The 21,896-nt window shown below is 38.9% G+C and overlaps 1 protein-coding gene across 1 annotated transcript in view; it reads right to left on the reverse strand.

The window, feature by feature from the left end:
• Positions 1-16,612: 16,612 nt before the first annotated feature.
• poc1a (POC1 centriolar protein A) overlaps positions 16,613-21,896 on the reverse strand; it is a 42,028-nt gene continuing 36,744 nt past the window's right edge. Inside the window, exon 11 of the mRNA XM_053315831.1 lies at positions 16,613-16,794. Coding sequence (XP_053171806.1) covers positions 16,681-16,794 — 114 coding nt within the window. The 3' untranslated portion in view covers positions 16,613-16,680. The remainder of the gene's footprint in view (positions 16,795-21,896) is intronic.

A 21,896-nucleotide genomic window follows, 5' to 3' on the forward strand; every position in this document is an offset into this window, starting at 1 on the left:
AAGCACCGTGTTTATTTCATACTGTCCTCAACGACGGATGGGATTGTCAAGACTAAGAAATGACTTGGGAGGGAAAAAGGTGAAGCTTAGACTTTGGGCCTCCATGATTCTGATTCATTTTCCTCTGATCTCTGCACAGCCTTTACTCCCTCTCTATAACAACCACAACTTAAATACATATCCACACATTTATGTTCCAATTTATTACTGGACATTTTTCTGACTGAAAATTGTCTTTTTACTACTTACTGGACAAAACTAAGTGAGTCTCTGAGTTATATTTGTCTCATACAGTCTTATTTTCAGAGTGTATCTGTACAGAGTGTTGTGTTTTTATCTCACTGCAAAAACCTAAGCCAAATGTTACTCTTGTTTGTTCTGGTTTGTCTCTTGGTAACAGAACAGCTGCTGCATCACACTGTAGATTTTAATAAGTTTAGGCAACACTCTTATTTTAGACATTAACTTTGTTTCAAAATCATCAGACCTGTGTAATAACAGCCTAATATATTCAAAAATATATATATTTGAGGGAAAAACAAAATGATTATTTTTCGTTCTGCTTTTGTACCTCTGATGCTCATAAATCCAAGTGCACACAAAGCAAAAAAAACTGGTTGAAATGTAATATTCAGATTGGAAATGTGTTTCTTCTTCAGAAGGCGGCATTCAGCAGTCTGTGTGAGCACTTTTGTCAATTTGTGCACATCAGTACAAAAACAATGAACATTTATTTTGTTTTTTTTTTGTTTTGTGCAAGTAAGGTGCTTCCACAGGGCCTTGCTCAACTCTGGGCACTGGGTTGCCACTACAGCAGCTGAAGCCCTGGAACTGTTAAATAATGAATGTCTTAACCAGTACAGGACAGGTGCCTTCTAACATTTAATATTTTAAACTGATATACAGTTCAGGCACAGTGTTTCTGTTCATGTAGACCATAACTTGTTTTGATAAATAAATTAACTACTCCTTTTAATCTACAAAATGACAAAAATGTAGTACTCAAAGCCCAAGGTGACTTTTTATGTATTCTATTTAAAAGTGATACAAAACAGAGAAAATCAGCAAATCATCACATTTAGGAAGCTAGAGCCAGTGAATGTTTGCCATTTTTGCTTGATAAATGACTTTAAACTACTGGAAGATTATCAAAATGTTCACAGATTAAACACACTTTCTGTAGATTGACTAATTATTTCAGCACTAGCCAATAGCTTTGTATACTGTCGCTAAACTAAGTGGTAAAAGCTGAACAGTCAGAGCTATTATATGCTGATCACTGCCGATACTTTTCACTCTCATGGTTTCATTTTTTGACTAACATTTCACAACTGTCCTATGAAAGCTGCTGTGTGGATAAAGTTTGTTATTATTATGATTATTATGAATAATTCTGGGTGTCATCATGATTTACATAGGACATTTCCACTTATAATGACTCAATGGTGCTGGTGTACCTGCTGTACTACTAACACCATCACTGGGTCATCGCTACGTTTCACCATGAATGACCTAATAAGGCATCAGCAGGTTGTGACAGAGGCAGAGAGAGGGAAAAGAGGAGCGTTTGATTTCCTCACAGCTGCAGAGAGGAGGAGTGGGGGATGCACCAGCTGCAGACAATGGCTCTTTATCCTCCCCAGTGACTTACGCACAAACACACACTCACTAACAAAACACAGACACACACATACACACACACACACACAAACTTTAGGGCTCTTGTGTTTCCACTCCCTTCACGGACAACAACAGGCTCTCTTAGAGAGTGTGTAGCCAGTGTGTGTGTGTGTTTGTCTACAAACAATTTTGCAGTTGTAAACAAAACTATCATCACTGATTTTGAACTTTCAGGAACTTATTCATGGTTTACTCAAAGATACTACCTAAGAAGGCACCTATAGACTGTATGATGGGGGGGGGGGGGGGGGGGGGGGGGGTGGTCTTGGTCGCAATCACGGTCAGATTGAGTGATCACAGTTTTGAGTCATAATAATGAATGTGTTAAAAAATCCCAAAGAGGAAACAGTTGTGAGCAGGTGAAGGAGGGCGGCATGAAATTGTTCCAAAGTGAATTTTGGGTAACTTTATGTTAAGCAGGAGCATTGTGCTTGGCTAGCTTCATGTAATATTTTTGCTTGATTTTGCTCTGAATCAGCCATTATACTACAAGACCACTTTAGTTGGGTTTAATTAGACCTAGTTAGTTGATTTATTTTCACAGGTAAGAAGAGACACACAAAAATATGCTAAAGGATTAAATAGGGATTGTGCTTAGATATTAAAAGAAACACTAATGGGTTCATAAAGATGTCAAACCAAAAAAATGAAAAGTTTAATTTTATTGATGTAAACTGACAAGCAAAGATTTTCACCACATTTCTCTCACAATTGTCAATTGTTTGTCTGTGACAGCCCAAAATCACAGCGTAAAGAGGCCTTAAAGCTGCTGCCAACTTTGGATTTTGAATGTCAACCATTTATCTCATACTATAAATCTTAATGACTAGGTATGGAACGATCAAAGGTAAAGTTTGGGAAATAAATCATCTGCAGGTGTTACTCATTACACAGTTTAAAACAACAACAGCTTACCTGCATCATCAGGACTGTGTGGCCGTGTGTAGTTTGATCAGATATGATTTAATGGCCTGGAAGCATTAGCTGTCATCACATTTAGATTCAAACAGTGATAACTCCTGATTAGTGCACTGAAGTACGTGACATCAGACTTTTACAAGTGACATGCGTCCTCTTTAGTAGTGAGAAGAGCACTGACAAAAATATACAAAATGACAAACTCTATAACTCTACAAATTCTTATAGCACAACATTTCTCATAGTAAGAAGCTGAATGAGAAAAAAAAAGCTTTCGGGGCCTTTGAACTTTTAGGATTTATAATAAAATCCTACAGTAAAAGCAGAATAAGACGAATAGGCTTATGTAAAGATTTTGATGAATTCACCAGTGTCTGGATAACAAAAGGCATGAACTCATGGGGAGATTTACCCACCATTCAGACTTGCTCATACATGCATCATCAGCCTTTAATCTACCATTTTGGAAAGCACAGAAGCTTCTCGCATTGTCTCTATGCACACATTTCCTGTTTCACAATACCCCTAATCTTTGTCAACACTGTCAAGGTTTTAGAAAACTGCCCTCCTCCATTATACAACACTAGTTCTTGAGTGTTGTAATTTCATTGTAGTTTTTGAATGTTTCATTTTGGATTGGAGTATGAGGAACAGTCACATAGAAATACGACCGTATAGTGTACTATATGAGAGTGTAACTTATTCAAACAAAAAAGGCAACATATTAAATACACAGAGTCATCGTTCACTGATGGAAAAATGGCCAGATGGAAGAGCCCTTAATTCCATCTTAAATCTATATGCCAGAATGGTAATGTCATTTTCCTGAAGCATGGTGTTGAGATGAGTGCAGAGTCTCTACTACTCCCATTAATAAAACCCAAAGCTACAACTGACTGTTATGAAGTGTTGTTTCCTTGAAAGAAAAGCCACATACCAAAAATATTACACAAATCCACATAGGACCTAAGCAACAAGTACAAAGATAAATCTTATTATTTGAAGATTTTTCAGTGGGGTGAAGTGTTGTCTTAGCTGGGAATTGGAGAAACAAAGCACATGAGGAGTTGCTGTCTCTCAGGAAGTGGCTGTTCATTTCTACCAAACTGCACCTGAAGTGAAAATCAATCCTGGAAAAGTACTTCTGTAGTGACTTGAGACTGTTGGAGCTTGATCTTGGATGGCTTCTTAAATTATAACTGTCTTTAATGTAAATTATTTTGTAACTCTGTTTTTTTTTCTTTCAGTTTTGACGGATGCTGCCGTCATTGATTTGTGTAATATGTATGGGCAAACACTAAAAGTTGTTAATCACACACACCCACACATTGGTGACTTATATTCACTTCCTGGAAACTAACCGGAACATAATCTGCCCATTGCCAATTAAGGACACAGTTTATTAGAGAAGTCATCACCAAATAACCCGTTTTAAGTCTCTTTGGCCAAGACAGACACACAGGCTGTTGACTAGCTGAACAGTTAGCTGTAGCGTAGTCTCTTCTTTGATGTGCGCGTTCCCTACATCACTTTATCACTTCTGACTTTGTACTTTTGTTGTGGTTCAAATCACAGGGCAACGTACATAGTGCTGAGTTTACAACAGCTCTCACTGCAGTGCATTTTGACAGTCTGATTATTTTTCATCACCATAACTGGACCATGAATGAAAAAAGGCTAATACTAGCTAGCTAGCACACAATACTAGATGTGCAGGAGCTGCTGACATCTCATGCGTTGAAATAACATAAAATAATTATAATAATACAATAATTTGGTGACTAGTTTGTCAACCTGTTAGCTTCCATTTTCTTAGTTGAATATCAACTCAGACAGACAAGGTTACAACGCTTTGTGGTATTGTTGAAAAAGAGAAGTCTTGCATCTCGGTTTCTATACATATTTAGCATACATTTTAACTGAATTTCCAGATTGATGAAAAACAAAAATTGAAATGAATAGCCAAATAGTTTCAATCCACATTCATCCAGATAGACAGCTGGAGACACTATTTTCCAGTTGGAGCCATTAAACTCAAAAGTAGGAGATGCAACGAGATGTATTTAAAAGAGTGCCAGTCAAACCTTATACAGTGAAAAATATGATGGAAATAAGTTGTGTTTGTTTCCTGTATTAATTGAGGAATTGCTACACACAGGTCTGATGCAGCTGTTTTCTGTCTCTTCAGAGTAGAAATGCGTGTGGTAATATATATTTAAGTCACAGTCAGTTAAGTCACCTATGTCACTAAATGTGTTTCCATTGTCGCATTTAGCTTTTATCAATATGCATTTACACTCCAGTCAAGCATAAAATCTATTTTGCAATATTTCCAGACCTAAAATATGCACAATAACAGTAACTCATAACAGTTTCCAAATCCTTACACATAAAGTGAAGAGAATTCAGATTTCTATCTACAGGAGACTGACCTTTTTCAACACACCTGAGCTTTCTTACCCATGAACTACATTCAACTGATCATTTTTGAAGCAGAAAATCTGCTCATATCCCTGGAAAATCACCCTGGGTTGTATCCAGTATTCAGAAAAAGTCTCCCATTCATTGTCAGTGGAACGGAGCCAATGCCTTTTTTTCACAGATTAAAATGTTCTTGGTTCAGGCTTCTGCAGATTTAAACTTCATGTTCACATTTCTTAACAACTTTTCTCCATTAAGACAACATGTGTGATTCTAATTCATCTGATTAGGCAGGATGTGTACCACTTGAGTCCTGATAAAATCATGTTATAAATGAAATGGCTTTTATGTCTTTCCCTTACAGTACTATTAACATCCAAATAGGCCTCATGTACAGTATGATGACAATGTAAGAAACTAATAAAATACTTGGCACTAAGCCTTCTTTCTTGTTTCTGTGTTTCTGTCTGAGGCCTCTTAAAGGCAGACTGCGGTTTAAACCCACTCACCTCAGTGATGGAGTGAGGTGGCCACCGCTCTCCCACGCTAACGCTGGCATTTCCTCTGCTGTTTCCTTTGCCCCCAAACATGCAGGTCGCCAACACATAAAAACAGGCCTGGAAAAAGGATCAGGAATTCTGTCTGTCTGTCTCCTCTCCTCTGACTCTTTTGCTCTGTTTTGATTTGTAGCTCTGCGTCAATCATACATACAGTATACAGGTATAGGTGAAGATTGCCATAAATATCATGAAGTTTCCAGGAAATTGCAAATGATTTACAGCTGGAGCTGTAATTTTTCATGCTACTCTGCATTACTGGGTAACAAGTACTGAAATGGAATGATTAGATTACACATTGTAACACTGCTTTTCTGCTCCTGACATTTTTATGTTTTTACTGACAGACAGACCAGAGCTATAAAAGTAAAGTTATATATTCTTACTATTATTATTTTATTTTTCAGGGGGGTGGGTGTATTTGCAATAATAACTTCATTTATATATTGTAGTGCTTTAACAAAAGATACTTAAATAAATAAATACATTCATAAATCAGAACACATGTAGTAAAAGCACACAATAAAACTATTTTGAAACCACAATAATAGAAAAATGTGTTTTAGGGGATTTAAACAACAATATAGACTTCATTTCAGAATTGAGAAGCTGTGACTGCAGTCCAGGAGCCAGATGCACAATTGATGCATACACACAAAAACCATGCATACAATATTTTATATTTGTATCTACATCAAAATGTGCGCAGCTCACACTGACTTCAGACCAGGTTTTTGTAAAGTGATCTGAGGGTAATGTAATGAGGTATAGATGAAATATGAAGAGAGATATGTAATCTTTTAGTTAAACATTGTATGTTTAGGTTGATAACTGACTGCACTGATTATGTGATTTTGTTTTCTTGTTTTGCATTTACACAGATTTGTAAAATGTCAATCAAAGGCACATTTATTAAGGAAACACTGATTAATTACCTTTGTGTGATTAATCATTTAACTTACATGGGAGTCAACATTTTCTTTCACTGTTAATATTATTTTTATTTAATCTTTAGTTGTATCGTATGTTGTAAAGTTAGTTTAGATAAGAGCACTACAAATTAATTATTGATTACATTTCTGATATCAAAGCCAACAACGGTTTACAGGTCCATGTGATGAATTAATGACATGTATGATCTAAAGAGCCGCACAGCTGTATGAAATGGTCATGTGTAAAGACAGTTGTTTAGCTTGCGGAAAACAGCGATGGTGCAGAATCATCAGAGAAACTGCATGTCTTCGTGTGTTTCATTGACGGGGTGAAGACTGGTGAAGCATCTTCATCCATTTATGCTTTACTGGGGGGCCAAGTCCGACAATTTATGATACTTTCTGAAACCAACAGTCTGACAGTGGCCTGGTGTCCAGAGGTGAGAAAGTAAGCAGGGTTTAACTTTTTCTCTCAGGCTCTCTTTTCTTTTATTTTCAAAACTACCACTATCAGTTTTCATCTGTACAATCATGTGTAGCACCATGAATGGCGCAAATGAGTGAACTTGTTTAAACTATACTAAAATCCGAGAATCTTTTAAATGTTTTAGATGCAGGAAGCAAGTAGCCTGATATCAGAAAGAACTGTAATCTCGTTACACAATTGGTCAACTTGACTTGGTGGTGTGGGCGGATACAAAGATCTTGACTCAGACAAGGAAGCAACATTGGAGTACAGACCTGACAGGATCAAAATGAAGCTTGTTATCAAAGGTCACACCAAGGTGTCTGCAGTAAGGTATTATGTTTGAAGGCAAAGAACCTGAATTTGACGTAATCTGACTAACATGACTACCTCTGAGTAGATACATGTTCACTGCAACATCCATATTTGACCTCAGACAAATGTAATAAAATAACTGGATGCTATCACAAAGGAAGCTGTTGAAACGTCCTCTCACATCTGGAATGAGCTCTCATGTAAAATGGAACACTCAGTGCTCTTCAGAAATAAAAAGGCAGCTTGTAGTAAAGCTGATGCCTCCAGTTGAAGTCTGTTAGCGCTGGATGTTATGAATTTTTCAGGAATCCCAGAGATAGTCCAAGTGTGTCCGCGTGTGTTGTTAAGTGTACATTTTGTATTGTGTGTGTGTGGGTCTGTTGAAGAGCTGTGAACACGTGCTTACACTGGGAGCTCTGAGAGGATCTCTGAGCCACAGTCGCTCTGTAGAATTCATTATTAAAAACCAAACTAGAAAGACAGAGACTAACATAATTTGCAGGAAAGAAGAGAAAGAGATGTAGACAAAGCTCTCCAGAGACACATGATATGGAGAATCCAGTGACAGTGATGGAAATGGGTTTATACAAATCTAGTAGTAATCCTGACTGAAACAATTATATGAAGCATAAATGACTGTCAGGGCTTTTCCACAAAATATAATATATCCTTGGGAGGAAAACAGAATTCTTGTCTCGACTATGTTGATTAGCCATCTTTTTGTCTAATCCAGGAAGTACCTAAGGTCTGCTTGAAATTAACTCATTTATAAAAAGTGACCAAAAGTGTCAGTCACAGAGAGGGGAATTAATCAATATACCGTGTACCATGCATTAGGTAGGTTCAGACTGCATTGTGGTTGGAGATGCTTCAATCCAGCTTTTCTCTCTCATGATATTGATACCTAAATTCAAAGACCAAGTATCCATTTCATACCAGTACTCTTTTTCTACCAAATTTAAAACCTGTTTAACTCACTATGAAAAACTCACTGGACATTTTCATGTAAGGAAACATAAGACCAGGTGTTACTGTGTACACCAAAGAATTTATTCACTTGTGTCATTTTAAGGAGACAGCATTATAGCAACATCACTGACCAAAGCAGCAGTATCTCTTACATCATTCATCATCTTGCTCATGGACACTTCAGTGGAGCTGATGCTGGTTATCTGGATTATTGACATCTGATCAATGGGTCTTAGCATTTATACACTTGGTATTAACGTGTTTTCGCAGCTGCACTGGCATTGTGATCGGATCTCAATATGCAAATTTGCCAAGTGGAGCTGGTGGACTTGTCAACAACCCTGGCGACTCCCAACATCATTCAATTCTAAGTCAGTTTTTGTGAGGTAAGACCAGCTACTGCTATTACTTGGGCAGAAAGAGACAGCTCCAGTCTTTCCAATTACTGGGATGGTTTTCTAATGAATGTGGTCACACTGTACAGTTTGGATCTGGCTGAGATCCGATCACGATGGGAGTTTGACCACCTCCAAATGTGGTCTGGCCGATCCAGATCCAGATTGCATTTTAACACCAGGTGTAAGCAGGGTAAGAATGAACAATCTAGTAGGCAAGACACACCATCCGTCAAAGAGTTAACGGTAGAAATACACCCTAAAACTGAGTCATCCAGTCAAAATTACTCGGCTGCTCTCTAACTTTGAAACACATTTGACTGGTTTTGTTCCCAGTTTGACTGAGTATTCAATAAATCACTGAACTGACATGACAAAAGCAACATCAATTCCACTCAACTCTTTATTTGAACATTTTTAATCTTTTTTTAAAAACGGCCTTCAATCTTTTCCACCACCTACTGTATCTAATCAACCTGTAGAGCAAACACACTGTACCTACGTAGGACAGATTGTAAAAGCAGTGAGGTGAGTCATTGTGCGTTAACTCAGTCCTCACCTCTCTCTCTTTTAGACAAACACACACAAACACACACACACACACACACACACACCTTCAGCCTCACCCCATTATATCACTATGACAGCTGAGAGGCAGGGCCATAAAGACAGATGGTCAAAGGTGGCCAAATAACAGTCTTAACGATCTGTTCCATCTCCTGAGCAGTTTCACTTTCCTCCGTTTTTTATTTCAGCTCAGCGTGTTCCAGAGCAGCAGGAGTTGACTCACAGGACATTAAACCATCTATTTCAAAGCATATACAAATGACCTCATAACTTCTGCTGTTACATAATTACAGTAAGACATCTGATTGCAGAGATCTCGTTATTCAAGAGCCTTATGTGGTGAAACAAGTCATTACTTTAAGAGGTCACAGTTTAGACTGTATTGAAGTCTAATGGTGTGGAAAGTAATATGAATGTGACTTTAACTTTAAAAAAGTTTATGACTAATGCTACTGAGTGTAATGGGTTCAATCATGTTGCCTTTAGAGCTGCAACTATTTCATTATGAATTTATTTGCATATTATTTTCTCAGTTTTGCTGTTAATGGTCTGATCCATAAAATGTCAGACAATAAGTGCCCAAGATGACATCTGCAGATTGCTTGTTAAAATCCCCAAATATTCAATTTAAGTTTTAGAAAATCCTCACGAGATGAAAAAAGACAACACTAGTGAACGTTTGGCAAATCTATCATGCACATTTCTGGGTTGGTGTTTTTATTCTGGGGCTCTACAGGAGTATGTTTGCATGATTTACAGTTCAAAACACTAATTTAACTAGCCTACTTTATGAATCTCCCCAGTTCAGCTCCCCTCTCCATGGGCCTACTCCTGTCTGATTGGTTAACTTCTGGAAGCTGCCCCTCATCTCGTGAGACTTCCTGCAACTCCACAGGTTATCAAAATGTTGCTTCTTTTTCTCGTTCTTTACACGAAATATAAACTTCACAAATACATCTGTACATGTTCAAGCCCACATCAGATTCAAAATATGGAAGTGGAAGCTGCGGGCATGAGCGAACAATCTGACAACCAGTCCGAAACCTCAATCTTTAATGTCATATACGACAAAGAAACACAGCAAACTGTTCCATCTGAGAAGTTGAAATCAGAGATCAATTGAACATTTTTTCTTTACAAATGTTTGAAACATTAATCAATTATTAAAATATTTGCTGATTAATTTTAAATTTCTGTTTTTGTTCAAAATTAAACAAACGAGAGTGAGCTTCAGAGGTGCTGGTAGATGTATTTTTGAGAAAAGAGCCAGGCTAGCTCTTTCCCTCTGCTTCTAGTCTTTATGCTAAGCTAAGCTAATTGTCTACCGGCTCCAGACACAAAGAGAGCGAGAGTAGAATCACGCTTCTCATTTAATAAAGCGAATAAGCACATTTTCAAAATGTTTAACAATTAGTTTTTCATTCCTAAAACCTAATTTATGTTCAAGCCACACATTACTTCATAATGTTATGAAATTGATAATTAGCCTAGAAGTAGCAAATTCAGTATCTTACAGTAAGGTGTAATATCTTCGTGGTGATAGGCTGCCTTAAATTATGAGTGTGTGAAAGAGCAGTCGACCTTTAGAGAGGCCGGAGAGGTTACGTTGAGGCGAGGCTTTAAGGAGGAGGCAGGTGTTGTCCGAGTTATCACAGGGTTTGTTTAATGGGTTGGCCTGTTGTAAAATAGGTCATCAATTTCAAACTCTCAGCACACATTTGCACACCTTCAAGTGTGTGTGAGCTGGTTTTATTTGTGCTACGTGAGCTGTGGCACCACAGGTCATGTATGATTTAGAGCTGACATCGTAGCGTTTAGGTTACACCACATGTTCTGTAGTTTCATGAACTACTTAAGTGGTCTTTCTTTAGTAATAGAACTGCAGTGGTATTAAGGCGTGAATCCAAATGATGATGTGTATCACTGGAAACTCTGGGTTTTTGTGAGATGGATTAATCTTAATTTATGGTAGACTGATAAGAGGGCAATATACTGAAAGTTGCTTTTTAGATTAACTGCAGTTTGGTCAACAAGAATAAGGATTATTGTATCCTCTTACAACATAAGAAAAAAATAAACCTCAATCACTCACTCCCTCCATCCATTCACTGCCTTTGGGATCGAATGGAAAAGATGGTTTTGGAGCAGAAGCTGAGGCGTGGGTTGGAGGAGCAGAGTGCCAAACCTCAGCCACTGCCGACAAGCATGGCTCAGTCTCACAGGGGGAAGGAGTGGGAGGCGATGAGGGGAATGAAAAAGGGGGGAGGAGGAGGGGTGAAGCAGGAAATGAGGCACAGGGGAGTTCTGCAAATCCAGTGGTGGTCAGAGAGGACATGGTGGGGACCGAAGCTCGAACAAGCTTCTCCTCTTTTGAACACAAAACTTTCTGTACACACCTGAACATGTTGTTAGTCACTTTTTCAACTTGGGGACACATTTTCCACACTTATTAATTTTTTTGCATCACTCTGTATGTACAGGTGGTAGTGAAAATTATGTCATTTCATCAGTTTCTTCAATGCGGTTTAACACATCTGCAAAAATGACATGAAAGGTGAATCACGCCGTGTGACAAATTTAGCAGATGATGGCCTACACCAAAAGTTCTCAAAGTCGCTCTGCTCCAAATCAGTGGATTAGTTGTTAAACTTGTTAGAGCATCCACTCCACTCATTGCAGTGCAGGTGGTACAGGAGAGAGAATGTAAATACAAGAAGGTCTGATCTGCCCAAATATCAAGAAGGTAACTTATTTCATTGCTAGTACAGTTTTGAGCTCAATTGATTCTCTGGCTGGGTGCTGTCACTCATTCGCATCACACACAATATGCAAAGCGCATCTGGCTAGGGGAGCTGTTTAGCTCAAACTATCAGAGTAGGGTTAACTGTCTGATGACTCAAACTAAATTTCATTGAGAGGTCGATCTGCATTTCTTAAATTTGACAATTAATGTCCCCACTGTAAAACATTCTCAGATTTCTTCCATAGCTGGCAAAATGACTGTGAGAGGATTATGACCCATTTTTGTAACAGTGTTTTTAATGTTGATTAACTTCAAGCACAGTCCAAGTATTTTTCCATTGGGTGTTAACATTATTATGTCCAGCCCCTGCACTATATGCGACTCTTTGGGCTTGTAAAAATGTACAGTGCACCTGACTTTGCTATGACTCACTGGAAACTCTTGTACATCACAACGTATAGCTTCTGAACCGCTGTGTTATTCTGTGCTTTTCTATTCTGGTTCCTTAAAAGAGTACAGTGATATTTTTTGTCTCCAGTGAACCTCTCATTTCTTTCCTAGAACTACAGAAAGTCCAGTTCCACTCAGCTCGTGACCACCACACATACTGCAGCCATGATCGTTTCAGTGTTTCGGTCAGCGAAGACAAATTATAACACTGAGTACTAGAACTTATAGGTCTAAGAATACACACTGGCAATTGATGTTTTGGGGAAAAAAACGGCTGTTTTTCAGCAACAGTGAAACTATGTGTGGTTGTGTGGCCTCCACCTGCTGCAACAGGGCACAGCAGAGCGGCCGTCAGAACGGCCGGGTATCATTTCAATCTCATAAATCTGTTGGAGTCTAACAAAATGTTTGAGGAAACAAAAAGCCAAGACTACAAAGACCTGACACACTGAACTAGTAAAACACTATGACACACACACACACACACACACACACAGGCAAGCAGTGGCAGCAACCACAGCACACCAGGAAAAACATATCCAGATGTTCTCTTCATAGGATCACCAACCCCCTCCCACACACACACACACACACACACACACACACACACACACACTTGTGGGCCACACATGGGCTACATATTACAGAGGCTCGCACTCCAACTTCTTTTCTCTTCTTTCTTTCTCATACACACACACACACACACACACACACACACACACACACACACACACACACACACACACACACACACACACACACACACACACACACACACACACACACACACACACACACACATACACACAAACACATGCGCAAACGTTTGTACATCTATACTTACACTGGGGTTTCTCCTGACATAATGCATCACAACTGCCTAAACTTAATTTTAAGTGGGCGTTCAGACTAAAAGTTTGGATTAGAAGTTTGGAGACTTATCAAACTAGAATTACACATTAGAATAAGAGTTTGCCGACTTTGGAAAGTCATCACAGCAGCAATCATTTTAGACAGACAGGTAAGCAGTAGAAATGTGGTGTCATGTTACAAAATAATCCAGAGTCTGTTCTTACAAACATTTGACCTCACATTTGGCCATCGCATTTCATTGCTGGATTATGTTGTTATGTTGTGGTGCCGTCCAGCTAAATTTGAGCCAGATTATTTGCTGGAGCCCTTCACGAAAGCATTTCCGCTCTGTCAACAGAGTAACCTCTTGAATGCTGGTGTTGTTTCAAACAATCTGAAAATAACCTAAAGGTATTAATATACATCGGACACCTGCCTCCCCACACACACACCTTTCTGATGTCGCAACAGGGTGATTTCATTAACTTTCAGAAACCAACAATTTGACATTCACATCAGTAGTTCTCTTTGTCATTCTTTACACAAGTACTTCTCTCACTTTTTGTGTGAACAAGTGAGTCTAACACTGCAGATGCACTCTAGGAAAGAATATCCAACATTTGCGTTGTTATCTCCATTTTTAAATGATTATCATGAGTGTGTGTCTGCTTTTATCATTACAATAAAGTTCTTTGTTCTCATGATTTAAATTAAAACTGAACTGAATTCTAACATAAACCCTTAAACCAAGTCCTTTGAAAGTTCGATTTAAAGCTAAAATGTCCTCGCTCCCAAGACAAGGTCTAAAACTTGGTCCTCAGAAAGATACAAGATATGTACGAGAGCATGCACACACACACACACACACACACACACACACACACACACACACACACACACACACACACACACACACACACACACACACACACAGTTGAGCCTGCAGTTATTGAACTCACTCTTTCAGCCCCTCCTCTCTTCCACTAGAGCTCCTGGCAGGCCGTCTGGTTGAGGCCCATAGTAAAGGGAGCCGTTTTCTCTGGCATGAGTGTGACTGTGTGTGTGTGTGTGTTTGTGTGTGCGTGCGTGTGTGTGTGTGTATGTGTGTCCTCAGGCCCCAGACAGGAAGGAAGAGAGTGGGCCCGGCAGCACAGCTCCAGAATTCCGGTTTTGTTTTTCTTCTTTTTCCATCAGTGCAGAGCTGAGTCTGAGCTGGGTCTTAAAGAAACAGTCGTTAATATTTTCCCCTCGTAATGACGCCACACTGTTCTCCGAGTCACTGAGACCTCCACAATAGAACTCAGTATGATTCATTAGTTTAATATGTAAACATATTACTGTTTTAAAAAAAGGTAAATGAATGAATAGTTCTTTTATATAACTCTAATGAATCTGTTTCTAGACGAATCACAGCGTGCGTCTGAGCGTAACCTCTGGCTCATTTTCATCGAAGCTTCTAAAAATAAAAGTACTGATGCAGCATCAGTGGTCGGGTTACGTAGATTACTCGGGGGGGTGAAACATAAGGATTTTGGACACAAGCAGGGGAGGCTTTTTTAGCTGCCACCCCCATGCTTTTGTAATAAATCATCACTCAGAATCTGGCAAAGAAAGGGTTGAAAATGACTCGCTGTGAGCTATGGATGACACAGCTCACGGCTCATGATCTTAACTTCTCTGCTGAGGACAATAAACACAGGAAAGTCATGATTTCTCGGACAACTGCTCGGGCTCTGTGGACCAATCAGAACAGGAAACAGTCCCTTAAGAGTGACCGGTGACATCATTCCTTTGGCAATGATTATGAAAACAAACTCTTTCACTCACAAGTGATACACAAACAGTGCTCGGCTTTACCAAAAAGCAACCAGAGTCCATTTAATGTCAAGTTAGAGATACGAGTAAAAAACATTTATTAACAAAGTAAACAATAACTTACTTTCAGTATGAAACTTTCACACACAGGACATAAAGGGACAGAACAAGACGCTTATCTTTTAAACTGCAGTAATTACAATCAGCTGGTCTGCACTCAGAGTAGAAATCCCAACATAAACCAATCTAGGGAGTCCCATTATTCTAACTTAAAGGATAGATTTGGAGTTATTTTAACATTTTTCTTACTGTCAACAAATCCCATGAAAAGAAAAAAATAATATCTATCAAATACTTTGTGATTCCCTGTTCAGTCTGTGGCTATCAGTCCATTCATTCCCACTGAAGACTATTTATCTCTAAAATGAGTTAAATCAATAAAAACACTACAGTTTTAAATCAGTAGTATATTTGGCATGAATACATTTGGTGAACTTGTGAATATTAATGGCAGAAGACTCAGGACTGTATGTGGGACTGATTCAAAATAAACAGTAGTGCAACGGTGTGGCTACGTGATGGCTCAACTAATCATTTCTGGACAAAAGTGGAAGTCTAGGGCGCAGAGTAATAAACTACTGCATATCAGGCTTTTTAACACAGATAATACTTCACAAATTTAGTGGGGTTTTTTTTTTATGAGATTTGTCGACAATAAGAACTCTAGAATATCAACACTTTCCCAATCTTACTTTTATGACACTGTCATTTCTTCATGTAAAACACAATACAGGCAATTTGTTTGTATGCAGTCAATGTTTAGTTGGTTGATCCAACACTGTATATTATAGTAGATGAATAAAAACAAAACCTTTATATGTGTGGGCAACAAACTTAGTGTATAAGGTCAAATTCGGGTGATAATTAAGAACAAAGGTCCATATTTTAAGAAATTAGCCTCTTTCTCTAATATAAATATGATTAATTTTATGCACTTGCTTAAGTATAAACACAATGATAATTGAGCCCTATGGAAGTTGTTTCAATATATATGTGACCTTTGATTTTAAAAAAAGAAAAAAACAAGAGTGAAGCCATTCTGTGCAGGCCCACACACACATGAATAGAGATTAAAGCATCCAGATGTGCAGTGCATAGGCAAGTCTGAAAGTCTGTTGCATGTGTCTACAGTTTTGTACAGACACAGACATGCACACGCACACACACGCGCACACACACACACACACACACACACACGGGCACACAGTGACTAGTAGCAGTAAGTCCTTTGTCAGCAGAAAAGGGACTGCGCTCTCAGCACTGTTGTGGAGGAGCAACTTCTCTAATATCCGCCTGCTTCACTTCTGATATCTCTTGGTGAGAGGAGCATCTGCAGTAAGGCTCAGTGTGCATTTATCTATCTAGTCGGGTGGTGGTGGTGGTTCAGGTGCTAAACAAATGTGAAACTAAGTGCACAAGCATCACACTTTTGAAGTGTGATCGAAAAACAATGACACACTTTTAAGGTGTTAATGTGAACCCACCCCCCCCACCCCCATCACCACCATCACAGCTTAACCTCTCTGTGATGCCGCCATCTTCAGGCTTCCTCTCCCTTCCTCTGGAGAAGTAGACCAATCTCCATCTGGTTCTCCAAACACTCCTTGAGCTTGTCCTCTGTCAGTGTCAGCCGCTGCTCCAAGATCGAAACTGTCTGGATTGATACAGAAGAGAAGAGAAGAGAAGGGGAGGAGGGAAGATCGAGGAGGCAGAAGTGGAAATGAGTGAAGAGAGACACAAGACGAAGAAAGAAGGAAGAAGGAAGGAGATGGATGAGAGAGAGAGAGAGCATGTTAGAGAGGGCTGTACAGCATCAGCCTGACAGTAATGACCATATAATGGCTGCGTTTGTGTGTGTGAAAGAGGCAGTTTTGTGTGTGCTCGAGACAGATGTTGTGCGTGCAAGACAATCCAGCTGATTATCGTAGAGAAATCTGCTGCCTGAGCTGAAAACACCAGAGTCTCTGTGTCTGGCACGCACTCTCTCTTGTTCTCTCTCACACACGGTTGCATAAACACACTTACATACGCAGAGAAAACAAGAAAGTCGCTTTCCGATACAGGACAGGCATGTGTGGGTAGTGAGATCACAGTGCGACATACTTTTCCTCTCAGCATCCTCCAACAATGACAGTATTGTGTATTTGAGCACTGTGTGATCTAAGCCTGTTTATCAGCGGACCGTCCAGGTGTGATATCCAGAGGTGTCACCATCTGAACCAACAGATTAGTGAGAATAAAAGTGGCTTTTCTATCTGCAATCCCATCTGAGCGTCAGCAGCCACATCAACGCAGTAATTAAATCAGCCTCTTATCGTCTCCACATTCATGTCTGGACAAGAGACTTCACGTGCCTTACGAGCACTAACAAGAACCACCTGCAGCTCTTACATCCTTACACTCGTACCGCTGCTTCTTCAAAAATCACTTAACAGGCTCAAGGAACAAAAACTTTCTGATAGAAGAATATAATCCCAGTTGGTTGCTTAGATGTTTAGGAATCAGTCAGCTAGTAGCACGTACTTCAAATAAGGGTTTAATACCAGGAATTGACATCCTAATGTTTCTAAGGAAAACTCTCCAAAATCTGATCCCTTTTACTGGACCAGAAACATGTGGGAACATGTGGGACTTTATTTGCATTTCTAGTGTGCCTGTGCATTCACATAATAAAGAATATTACATGTAGTGAGACAAGAAGCCTTTTCTAAACCTCACTGATACTTCCAGGCAACTCTTGTAGATATAGTCTGATCTTAATTTACTGTTTTTTTACAATAATGCAAAAAGATCATCCAATAACTTTTAAAGCTAAAATGGGAGTTTACCATTCAGCTAGGTGGCAAACTATTGTTTAGATTTAATGAGCTAAGCAGACTACAAAATCTGTAAATGAAAATTATAGACGAATCTGGGTTGCAGACGGAAGCAGCCGAGTCACAATTACTGTAGTGGCATCTCACTTTTAGACCACACTGTAATCTATGTAGAGGGGTCTCACTGTTTGGACACTTTTTCCAAGAAATAAGTCTCAGAAATGCAGTAAAAGCAGTTATATGATGTTAATAAAATCATCATAAGCAATCAAAATTCAAATTTCTACAGTACCAGTCAGAAGTTTGGAGACAATTTCTCATTTAAGTGAATGTGTGTCCAAACTTTTGACTGATACTGTATATTTTTCCAATTGTCAGAGCTGTAGACTTTTGTTATGGTTAAAAAACTATTAAAATATTTGTCAGTGAGGCACAACTCTGCACCGGGTGACATGTTCTTTTGTCACCCGGTGAGTTTGGGTGTATTGGTTTGTGTAGAAATGACTCCAAGGACTAATAATAATGAACAGCTACAGTGGCAGTTCAGAGGGAATGTAATTCTGTTTTAAGAGCTTCACTAGGTCGTTGTGCTGCATACCACAACCTCCTGACTTTCTGATATATTATACATTTCTCAAATAATTTAAGTGCAAAGTCAAGTAATGGCAGTGCTACACCAATCACACACAGCAATCGTCGGGTTGTCAGGTGATTGTAGAGTGGTGTTAAACAGTTGGGGCATAAAGTGCAGAAGAAGAAAAAAACAAGCAAACAAAAAAACCCATGGCAGACTGAAACTGTATTTCTCTGGTTGCATTTGATTTTTTGTTTTACTCCAATAATTACATTTTTGTCTTTATTGTGTTTTTAAATGTTTTCCTCATGCATATTCTTACAATACGTACTGTATGGCTGTTTGAATGTCCTCTGTGTTAAACATGCCTTGACTTGTAATTAGAACCATGCAGCCAACATGATACACAGTAATGGATCGGATGTGTTGACTGATATATATTTTCTTGGCTTTTTGCTCACCAAATAGCACACCAACCAAGGTAACTGAGAACTAAACAAAAATAAGAATGATATAAACCCAAAGCAAAGAAAAGGCAACAAAATGTATTAAGGAAGTAAAGAAGGAATTTGAAAATGCAGCACAGAGAGAGACATTGGATGTCTGAATGAAGAAGCAGAAATGTTGTAATTATGACAAACTCAGTTCTGGGAAGCTGCAAAAAGATGATAGCAATTTTGAAAGTGTCTTCTGGAAACACTAAAGAGAGGACAGTTTCCACTAAATACATAATATTTACTGAGCTAATGTTGCCCGGTGACAAACACAATCCCAGCTAGTAAGCAGTTTTGGATCGTAGCGCTTGGCAACAACATACCCTGAAAGACGAAGCTCTCGACATTTGGGTCAGTAAGCGAGAAAATATGTCAACATGTCTTGACCTGCAAATGTATCTCCCTCCTTGTGCCAGTGAGTGTAATTCTGAAAATGCTAGAAAGCAGCGCAGAGATGAATCACTCGTCCTGGTTTTATCAAAATATGAGCAGCTGTGCATGAGACATTACATGATGACAGATAAGACAGGCTTAACTCTAAACTCTTCAGCTTTTACAAAGGTGCAAATCATTTCATTGAAAAATAAGATATTACTTCAATTTATAAAAAATATAGGAAAGTCAAAACCATCATATAATGCACATCACACAGACAGGGGCTAGTACATATATTACAGATTTGTATTACATGTACATTTTCTCCTCACGTCTTATTTCATTTCAGGAATGCATCTCTTTCATGATCATTTAACGGTCACATGATACAATCATGGCAGTGCTTTTAACACTTTTGCCTTAAACTTCAGAAGGATCAATATGCTTCAAACCACTTTTAAATCATCAAACATCATCCGTGTTGGCCAATTACATACATGCAAGCGTACCTTCCTGGTTCCTGTTTACCTCACGATAAAACAGAGAACTTTCCAGTTGTAAAAATCCTGTCTGTGAGTATTACAAACTGCTCATTATGTTTTGCTTCAAATGGACTTCCTGGATCATATTTTATCACCTCACTGGTACATTAAGCAACACACCAACAAACCCCCATCCCTGTCAACCTTTTTTTCTCCCCCCTTTTGTTTTTACACTAGTAGGCTAATACTTCAATTAAAGCACTACTTTGTTTTAACGTACCTGCCTTAGTCTCACTTTTAACCACATTAAGATCATAATCATAATTGCTGCTGTGGATGTTTGCGCTGTCAGATTCAAATATGTACAGATGGATTTGAGAAGTTGACATTTGGAATAAAGAAGCAGAAGAAGAAGTGAAAAAGTGAAATCCTGCTACTGGTTTGTTTACAAGCTAACCAATCAGAAGAGAGTGGTCTCATCAGGAGGGGGGCCTAAGAGAGACACGTGCTAACACGGCCTGTTTATGATAGAGGCTGAACTGAGGGGCTGCATAAAAGGTCAGTATTAGATAAGCAAGTTTCTTTGAATTGTAATTCATGCAGAGCTACTATGGTGGAGTCCTGCATTGACCCCAAAGTGCCCCCCCCCCCACATACACACACAACCGTTCATGAATAATCAAACACAAAATCATAAATCAATAAATTGACAGAGATTGTTAAACCTTTTAGATAATCTCGTAGTTCAACAGTGAGTTCCACATTTTATGAGCAAGTGGTGTTTTCAAAGTAGATAAGTAGATAACATCTCCTGCCATTTCATGCATCAAGCCAGAGAAAGGCCTTGCATTTCCTCGTTCTTTCCCTCTCCTTTTCTTCCCTCTTTGCCGCTGTGGCTCACGAGGTAGAGCTGGTCCACCACTAATCGGAAGATCAGCCGTTCAATCCCTGACTCCTCCAGTCTCCATGTCAAAGTGTCCTTGGGCAAGAACTGAACCCCAAATTCCCCCGACTGCTGTGCCCGACTGCTGTGCCATGTGTGTGACACATTGTAAAGCACTATATCACTCCTGATGAGCAGGTCAGCACCTTGCATGGCAGCCTATGCCATCAGTGTATGAATGTGCATGTGAATGGGTGAATGTTGGCATGTGTTGTAAAGTGCTTTGAGTGGTCGTAAGATTAGAAAGGCGCTATATAAAGGCAGTCCATTTACCATTTTATCTCTCCTCCTGTCTGTTTTCTAAATCAATAATACCCCTGTTTATCTTACCAACCTGATATGGCAACCCAGTCCTGAGCCATGCTATTGGTGTATGTGTGTGTGTGTGTGTGTGTGTGTGTGATTCTGCACGTGTCCCCAGGCAGCAGCAACATTATACGGGCCTATAGTTTTCATCTGGAGTAGAAACCAAATCTTCATGCAACTAAAAATAGAGCAAGCTGTTTTTCTTTTCTCTCTAGAACACATTATACTCTCCATCGCCCTGAGCATTACAAGCCTATGTTACAAAGTCTCATAGCTTTGGTATGACCTGCGCTACGTGAGTCTGAAAGTCAAAGAAAGACAAACTGGTGCTGGTGATACATGGCAATTTCAATTCTTCTAAAGACAGTAATCTAACAAGTGACCAAACAAGACCAGGTATAACCTTGTATATAGCTTTTAAAATGATATGTTGCCTGGTTAACATCAGATATGAACATCACCAGCATTTTTAACATATTTGTGTGTTTTTTTTTTATGTATGCCGCAGTTGCAACTCAGGGTGCTGTACACATTCAAATAAATATGCATTAAAACATTAAAAGAAAACTGCAGTGTTAATATCCATAACTGTATCAAAACACATCCCATTGGCAGAAAATCAATAAAAAGTCAAACATAAGTCATAGGTCATACGTTGGGAGCCTCGTCCTGGTACAATGCTAACAGGCTAATGTTAGCCTGTTAGCTTTCTGACAGAATTAGCATATTTTACAACTTGGCAGAAAATTGGAAAACATTAACAACA

Source organism: Scomber japonicus, chromosome 3 (assembly GCF_027409825.1).
Source record: "Scomber japonicus isolate fScoJap1 chromosome 3, fScoJap1.pri, whole genome shotgun sequence".
Lineage (NCBI taxonomy): Eukaryota > Metazoa > Chordata > Actinopteri > Scombriformes > Scombridae > Scomber > Scomber japonicus.